The sequence below is a fragment of the Propithecus coquereli genome, unplaced genomic scaffold (assembly GCF_000956105.1).
Source record: "Propithecus coquereli isolate 6110/MARCELLA unplaced genomic scaffold, Pcoq_1.0 Scaffold230, whole genome shotgun sequence".
NCBI classification, from domain to species: domain Eukaryota; kingdom Metazoa; phylum Chordata; class Mammalia; order Primates; family Indriidae; genus Propithecus; species Propithecus coquereli.
Window position 1 is genome coordinate 63715 of NW_012147842.1, and position 9371 is coordinate 73085.

The 9371-nt window shown below is 40.3% G+C and overlaps 1 protein-coding gene across 1 annotated transcript in view; it reads left to right on the forward strand.

Annotated features, from left to right (window-relative positions):
- LOC105811187 (transmembrane protease serine 11B-like protein) overlaps positions 1–2087 on the forward strand; it is a 45977-nt gene extending 43890 nt beyond the window's left edge. The window contains exons 9-11 of the mRNA XM_012645330.1: positions 212–471; positions 941–1083; positions 1926–2087. Of these exons, the coding sequence (XP_012500784.1) occupies positions 212–471; positions 941–1083; positions 1926–2087 (565 nt within the window). The remainder of the gene's footprint in view (positions 1–211; positions 472–940; positions 1084–1925) is intronic.
- Positions 2088–9371: the final 7284 nt, after the last annotated feature.

The following is a 9371-nucleotide window of genomic DNA, read 5'->3' on the forward strand; positions in this document are numbered from 1 at the left end:
ATTTTCATTTCTATATCCCCACTGCCTTACATAGTATGTGTCATAGGGACCCAAACAAGAATTTTAAAATGAATTAAAATATCAGATTGTATCATTGCTAATGGACTATACAGCGAGGAAATATTCATGTCGTAAAAAGAGTACAGTAGACGCAAAATGTATTTGTATTATCTTGAAATAAATACAAAATACATGATTTATGTTTCTGTAGGACAAAAAATCCAAAAAACTATACTGTCAGCTTTGGCACTAAAGTAACTCCTCCCTATATGCAACATTATGTTCAACAAATTATTATTCATGAAGACTACACCCCGGGTGAACAACATGACGATATTGCAATTTTACTGCTCACTGAGAAAGTTTTATTTAAGAGCGATGTACACCGAGTTTGTCTTCCTGAAGCCACACAGATTTTTCCACCAGGTGAAGGAGTAGTTGTTACAGGCTGGGGAGCACTTTCATATGATGGTAAGTCCAGTGAAAACTTAACATACTGTGTAAAGTACAAAAGCAACAAGAAAACTCAGCCATGTAGGTATAGGGTCAAAGGCATCATTGACCTCCAGAGGCCCAGGACTCCCAGGCAATCTTTCAGGCAATGGTGCATATGGAGTTATGACTTTGCAAATTGCCTTGGTTTCAAATATTCCAAGGAAATGAGTTTGGTTGTAGAACCTCCCTAACCTGGAAAACCTAATTGAGAAATCTCTGGTCCAAACATGTAAGAAGAGAGATAAGGACAGAAAGGTAAGATTAGAAAGATATTTCAAATTATACTTTGAACGTTTCTTTTTCATCTGTTCCAGTAAGGGAACTGAGGAAGATTTTTCATGCTAAAAATGGTCAACAGTCAAATACAGGTCTTATGTACAGAGAAAGCAAAGTTTCCATCCTGGTCTGTTTCAGTTCTTTTGCTGAAAATGTTTACTTCCTTTAGGTGAATACCCAGTGTTGCTTCAGAAAGCACCTGTGAAGATTATTGATACAAATACTTGTAATGCTCAAGAAGCCTATTATGGTATGGTGCAGGACACAATGCTATGTGCTGGGTACATGGAAGGAAATATTGATGCCTGCCAGGTAATTTCTGGACATTATTTATATTGACCACGTAGTATACAAGTTAGCGCTATTATTATATTTTATGAAAAACATCAATATAGAGACAATTCTACGCTTCAATTAATTTGCACTTTGACAATCCATTCAAAGTTTCTCTCAACTTTGGCACTAAAGTAATTTTTCCCTACATGTAATATGTTTTTAAGCATTTAACAAATACTTATGTTGGACTTACTCTGAGTCAAGCGCTATTCGAAGTCCTTTACAAATATTAATTCATTTAATCCTCATTACAACCTTATGATGTTGGTACTACCAGTGTTCCCATTTCGTAGATGAGGAAATTGAGGCAGAGGAAAATAACTGGCACATCACACACCTAGGAACCGGCAGAATTGGCGTACAAATCCGGGCTGTCTAGCATCACGGTCTGGACTCTTAACTATATTTCAATAAACGACCAGTGTCAGAAAATTTTCAATTACTTTTAACCCATTCTGAATTCCTCTCACCTTCTTACCTCCTCATGGCCAGAGTTCTGGCTACTTTTCTTCGATATGAAGCTCTGAACTCCAAGTATATCCATATCATATGTCTCCCAAAGCTTTTTCATAGAACTAGAGCTTGTAGTTTTTGGATCATGCCTTCACATTTCGGGTAAACCCACAGAGTCTCAGGGAATGTATTCTGGTTAGTCACAAGTGAGGTTAAGGGTGATAGAAGGATTTACACCATACACCTTCCTATGGTCTCTGTGAAGCACTAATCACTCACAAACTTCAGCTGGGCTTGTCATTTAGTGTAAGTAAAATAACTGAGAGGAAATTCTCATAAAGACAAATATTCTTTGTTTTATTTAGGGTGATTCTGGAGGACCACTAGTTCATCCCAATTCTCGAAATATTTGGTATCTTGTTGGAGTAGTGAGCTGGGGCCATGAGTGTGGTAAAATCAACAAGCCAGGGGTCTATGTGCGAGTGACTGCCTACCGCAACTGGATTGCCTCCAAGACTGGTATCTAAGAGAAAAGCATCTTGTAGCAACTATTGTAGGTCATTTTTGCCTCTTATCCCTAAACTTTATTTAACGTGCATTTTAAATTAGTATGTACAATGGCTGTTTTGAAAGAAATGTGGTTCTGAGGGAATATACACAAACTTTTATTTTAAGCCAACTCAACCAGATGAAACAAGAAATCTCATTTTTGGTCCAGAAAAGTCTAATAAAAAGTGTTCCCATCAGAAATACCATATTATAATACTTTTTGTCTTCTATTTCACTAAGTCACATCATTAAAAACCATGATAACTCACATCATGGTTTTTAATGATGTGACTTACTCACTACAGCATAAACTCTTGGTTTTTGTCATTTAGACTTTCTAGAACTATAAAAGTTCCTCTAAGTAGGTCTGGTAAAATTCAGGTGTGAAACCATCTGGTCCTGGACTTTTGCTTGTTGGAGGACTTTTTTTTATTGCTGCTTCAATTCTGGTACATGATATCGGACTATTTAGGAATTATATTTCTTCCTGACTAAGCCTAGAGAGGTGGTGTGTTCCTAAGAATTTGCCCATTTCCTTCATGTTTTCAAGTTTATGTGCATAGAGATTTTTATAATATTCAGAGATGATATTTTCCATTTCTGTGATATCAGTTATAATTTCTCCTTTTTCATTCCTGATTGACCTTATTAGAGTTCTTTCTCTTCTGCTTCTGGTTAATCTTTGGTTTATCTTTTGAGCCATTCTGGTATCTGGACTTTGACTTTTAGCTTTTGGGTGATTTTACACTGGTGTATTTCTATTGTGCTAATCTGTGTATAATGCAGCTCTGAGTACTTCCTGCAGGGCAGGTCTTGTCTTGACAAACTCCTACAGTGCTTGCTTGTCTGAGGAAGTCTTTATTTCCCCCTCACCTGTGAAAATTAGTGTTGCAGGATACAGAAATCTAGGGTGGCCATTATTCTGTTTGAGAAGACTGAGAATGGGGCGCCAATTTCTTCTGGTTTGTAAGGTCTCAGTTGAGAAGTCTGCAATTAGTCTGATGGGTTTTCCTTTGCAAGTTACCTGATACTTTCACCTCATGGCTCATAGGAACGCCTCTTTCATGTTTATTTTGACCAGTCTGGTAACTATGTGTTGTGGTGTTTGCCTCTTTGTGATGAATCTCCCAGGAGTCCTTTGAGCTTTTTGTACCTGGCTATCTAGATTTCTAGCAGGACCAAGGAAATTTTCCTCAATTATCCCCTAAAATAGGTTTTCCAACCCTCATGTATTTCCTTCTTTACCCTCAGGGACGCCTGTGATTTTTATGTTAGGCTTCTTTACATAATGTCATACTTCTTATAGGCTTTACTCTTTTATCTTATTTCTCTACTCTATCTCTTTGACTGATTTGTTTAATTCAGAGATGTTGTCTTCAACCTCTGAGATTCTTTCTTCTGCCTGGTCTAACCTATTCTTAAGGCCTTCCACTATGTTTTGCAATTCCTTGAGTGAATTTTTCATTTCCAGAAGCTCTGTTTGATTTTTCCTTAATAATTCAATTTCTTTAGTGAATTTTTCATGCATTTCCTGGATTTTTTTTTTTTTTGTGCATGGTTTCTTCCTGTTGGGTTTCTATTTTATCTTGTATTTCATTGCGCTTTCTCAGAATCCATGTTTGAAATTCTTCATCTGTCATTTCACAATTCTGATTTTGGTTGGCATCCCTTGCTAAAGAGTTGGTATTCTCTTTTGGGGTTGTCCTTTCACTATGATTCTTCATACTTCCAGAATTCTTTCACTGATTCCTTCTCATCTGGAGCAGCTGTTGACTCTAATTTTTGGATTTTATTTTGTTTAGATAGTGACACACCCAGTTTAATCTCTGAGTCAATAGGTGGTACTTGTGGTGAGAATCAATCACACCCTGTATGATTGAGTCAGTAATTGCAGTAAAGGGTGTGCAAACTGACTTCCCTGTCAGTAGGTGGCGCTTTTTGGAAGGAACAAGTAGCAATGTTGTTTTTGGGTCCTGTGACCAGCTCTATTTCCTCAGGAGAGGCACTCTAATGCCCCTGGTGGTGGGTGGGGCCCTAGAACTTCCAGAGGAGTCCTTATTCTCCACCACAGCAGAGGCTGGTGGGGAAGTGAGGCTGGGCGGGGCTGTGTTGGGTTAGCCTGTCCTCAAGCTCCACAAATGCTGCAAGGTATATACAGGGTCAAAGGTCTACTTCCCACCTCTTGCCAAAGCTGCCAGGGAAGGGCTGAAGTGGCCCCACTCAACCAGAAAGTCTGAGCATGGAGGCAGGGCTGTCTGAGACCCACAGTCTGGCAGTCTGGAACAGGCCTTGCTCCTTTCCACCCTCCCCTATTCTCCTCTTTCTCCCAAGTCTCTGCCAGCAGGCAGGATCTCAAGCCAGCTGAGCTCCCCTACAACTGTGATGCAGACTGGGAGGTTCCCTGCCCAGGATCCTGGCCTGAGGTGGGAGCCAGCACTCCCATGAGAGGAGGGGTGACCCACGGGCACATCACAGCTGGGGCCCACATTACACTCTCCTACCTGATTTGACCCTGTGGGCACCAACACCTCCCAAGACTAATTCACAAATATCTCCTCTGTGTCCCGGGGCAACACCATCGAGACCTGGGGGGAATGGGATCTGGCCTGCAGCCCATCCCCAGGGCCCTGGACATCAATCCCTGACCATGCCAGGGAGAAGCATGCAGGCTCCGAGTCACCTACGGGGTGCCCAAGCTGGTTCAATGTCCTTCCGCCTTGGGGCATGCTCTGCTCTGATGGGGCTGCCAGGCAAGCAGCACCAGGGAGGGCTGGAGGGCAGGCAGCTCACAGTCTGAGCTCCTCTCAGTCTGCTGTAGGACTCCAAAATGAGAGCCCTGAGCCCCGCTCCCTGTGGAAGCCTCCGTGTGGCGGTTCAGTTGTCCTCTCTGCAGCTGTGGGTGGGGGAGGGGAAGAGGAGACAAAGAGTCTGGGTGGAGGAAAGTCTGCATTCTGGTCATCTCCAGCCCTCTGTCCAGGAGACAGTCTGCCCAGAATGACTGGGTTCTGGAGTCACGCAGATCACCCAGGGACACTGGACCCCTGTGGCTCCTGCAGTCTGGGCTGGAGTTGGGATATGTCTGTGTGGCGACAAGCAAGACGTAACCTGAGGAGTTGAAGTGCCCTGGCATAGACAAAGGCATGCATGGGTATCCACCTGGGATGGGTAGAGAAGCAATATGGCACCTGCTGTCTGGCTCAAGTCTGTGGGATGGGAAGTGTCCTCGGGGTAGGGGAGGCTGGGAGCCTGATGCTCTGTCTGCAAGAAGCTCCTAGCTCACCAGTGGCAGTAGTCTCTGGGCTCGTGTGGGCAGAAGGTCTCTCCAGCAGTTCGGGAGCCCACCAACAGTCTGAGATGTAAAGGAGGGAGAAACTAACTACTCCACCTACCCTTCTCATTGATCTCCAAGCCTCTCAGGTACTAGTCACTGCTCATACCTTTCTCCTTCCAGTTCTGCTCCGCAACCTCTTCCCATGGAGTCTCCTGTAGGTTCTGGCACCTTTCCTTCAGACTCTCATCACATCTGTGTTTGTCTGTCTGTTTGTTTTTTCTCTTTCATCTAAAACTTCTCCTTCTTACTGAGATGCTCTGGCTGGTGGTGTCTCTGGTCTGCCATCTTGGTCTCTCTCCATTCTTGCTTGTTCTGAAAGGAGTGAAAACTCCTTATAGCTTTGGGCAATACCTAATGTTAGTGAGAATTCCATGCTGGGAAATGACACCAGCATTGCTTTCACTAAGGCATTTATATCTTTAGAGTATTTTTAGATTTCTCACCTGGCATATATAAAAAAATGCCTTCTGAATTATGGTCTGGCAAATGTGGCTCTCATTGCCCCTCTCCTCACTCACAGGGTTCTATGAAATTTTCCTGCAGCACCAAATATTGCATATTTCACCATTCCCTTCAAACCTAGAGGAGTTAAGCATACTGTGAGAAGGACATAGAAGAGAGGAGACAGAATAAGAAATGCGAAGGTTAGAAACGTGCCTAAGAATAGGTCTCAGATTTCCTAAACCATATTAAACTTCAGACAAAGGGTCTGTGAACATATATCACATTCCCCATGACAACCTACTTGAAAAAAACTAAGATAAAGTTGATGTTGATATAAATATCTGAATAGATTATACAAAACCAAAATATACTAGACCCTGTACAATTTTATTTTATTTATTTATTTATTTTTTTGAGACAGAGTCTCACTGTGTTGCCCGGGCTAGAGTGCCGTGGCATCAGCCTAGCTCACAGCAACCTCAAACTCCTGGGCTCAAGCGATTCTCCTGCCCCAGCCTCCCGAGTAGCTGGGACTACAGGCACGTGCCACCATGCCCAGCTAATTTTTTGTATATATTTTTAGTTGTCCAATGAATTTCTTTCTAATTTTAGTAGAGACGGGGTCTCGCTCTTGCTCAGGCTGGTTTCAAACTCCTGAGCTCAAACAATCCGCCCGCCTCGGCCTCCCAGAGTGCTAGGACTACAGGCGTGAGCCACCGCGCCTGGCCTGACCCTGTACAATTTTATTTGGCATGTGAAATTTACAATGGCTTCTCCCAATGAAAAGACACATTTTTTATTTTTCTTGGCCATCCTATATTATCTTATTTCTTCCATACTTTAAAAGATTCAGATAATATACACAAAGATCTCTTCACCAAATAAAGAAGTTTACTTAAGTTTCATTCATAGAACCCACCCTATATGATTACACCTGAATGACTCCCCATGCTAAAAGAAAATTAATATTATGTGTAATAGTTTTGTAAAATCTCCTTGTTATTGTTAACTTCAAAAGGCTCTTTAGAATAAACCAATTTCATAGAAGTCATTGCTGAAATTGACATAATGTCTAATTGCTATGATTTGAATGCTCGTTCCCTCCAAAAGTCATGTTGAAATTTGATTGCCATTGTGACCGTATTAGGGGGTGGGACCTTTGAGAGGCGATTGGGCTGTGAGGGCTGTGTTCTCCTGAATGGATTAACGCTGTTATTTCGGGAGTGGATTCTTTATAAAAGGGTGAGTTCGGCCCCCATTTATGTGAGCAGGGTGCTCACTCATTTGTGTGCATGCATGTTCCCCTGCGTGTTTCCGTCCTCCACTTCTGCCATGTGAGGAACAGTGTTCTTCTTTAGAGGATACAGCATTCAAAGTGCCACCTTGGAAGGATAAACTAGGCGCTTACCAGACACCAAACCTGCCGGCACCTTGATCTTGGATTTTGCAAACTCCAGAACCATGAGAAATAAATTTCTATTGTTTATAAATTACCCAGTCTGTGGTATTCTGTTATACCAGTACAAAACAGATTAAGACAATAATAATCAAGTTTCCCTGCTTCAGTAGAGAACTCAGCGAGATGTTAATTAAACATTAATTAGAAAGGAGGGATAGATCAAGGGTTCTGAGAAGCATGGAAGAGAAAAGGAAAACTTTAACCAGATGATCTTATATTGATGGGGAGCTGAAAGCCATTTGATGAAGCAAATGGAGAACACTCAGAAGTTCTTAAAGAGCACAGTTTTCTTTTGCTTTCATTTATCATAGAAATGCTATATAAAAGGATAAGTTGCTATTTTTATAGTGCAGGCTACACTGGCGTATCAAAATAAGTCACATTGAGGAGTTATTCAAAAGAAATGCATATGAATAAAAAGGAACTAACTCATCTTCGGAGGATGTGAAATCACCCAATTTTGACCATAATGACATACACATTTTAGCAGTAAGTAACCTCTTAGTATTTTCCTACAACTAAAAATCTAAATGCTTTTCTATTAATACTCTATTGATGAAACAGGTTGGGAGGGTCATCTCTTCACTTTTAGTAGTTTCTGGTATGGGTGGCAGCCTGGAAGCAAAGGACACCAGTGCCCTAGCATAGGAGAGTAGGTGTAGGGAGTTCAGTCAGGCTATTGTGAGGGACCTGTCCTGCACCTGGGAACTTGGAATAGCAAGAGCTTTGCTGCTTTCTCTGGAGGCAACTGTTGTCCTGAAATGACATTGAGGGATTTATTACAGATGAGTTCCATGAGGTCTGTGGATTTGAGGGTGCTCATCACTGCTATCAACTCTTTCTCTGCACTCCTGCAGGCTTGCTAGCTTTGCCAAGTTCAGATCCTAAATCCTAGATTTTCTATAGTAGTTGTTCTCACTTTGTGTTTTTAGTATCTCTTTGTACTCTTCAATATTATTGAGAACTCCAAAGAACTTTTGTTTATGTAGGTTATATCTGTTATAATACCACACTAAAAATTAAAACTAAAAAATATTTGAAGTAGTTAATGAATTTAAAACAATAATAAACTCATTACATGTTTACATAAATAGAATTTTTCTTTAGAAATAGCTATTTTTCCAAAACAAAAAAAGTGAAAAAATGGCATTGTTTTACAGTTTTGTTAATGTCTTTAGTGTCTGGCTTAATAGAAGACGGCTGGTTTCTCATATCTGCGTATTCATTCAATTTGTTGTTTTGGTTGAAGTATTAATATATGAAGAAAATATGTTTTTGCACGGGTTAATAATTGAAAAGGGAAGAGCATGCTAATGGCATTTTCAGATATTTGTAGATTTTCTCCTTTGAAAATACACCACAATACAACAAGTGGTAGTTTCTTCTAATGTGGAATTTAACCAAATCAACAAACTTCACGTGCTCTGTTATATTAAAGTCCGTTAGTATATCTTACATTTTTAATTGATCTTTTATCCATGCATGATTTCCTAACAGCATTTATCTGTCATTTGGAAAATGTCAGTTCACTGAGTTAAGCAGATATTCAAATGTTGACACTTTTCATTATACAAAAATCACATTCATTAATATTAAGACTGATCACATCATAAAAGTATTTTAAGTATCAGGGGGCTGTCATATTCACAGGGCACATAGAAGTTTACTGCAATTCTAATTTTCATAATAAATCTTGAATTTTATTATTAGCAATGAATTCTGTCAGTTGTTTTCCTTGTGACAGGTTTACTTTATTCATTTTCAAGAAAATATCTGCCAAGTACTGAATCTAAATAACCATAGTTTGTTAGTCGTTCTTTTCAAATAAAATGTTGTTCCATGACAAAAATGATAAGCTCAGCTTGCAAATCATAAATTGCTTAAGTGCTTTTACTTGAGACTGCCGTTTTTAATTCAAGTATGCAGCAACAGTGCATATATGTACTTCTCGTTTTGTCATGGAGAGTATTACAAAGACGTGCGTACTCAAGGCCTAAATTTAATACAATTTATAATTTTTAATGTTTC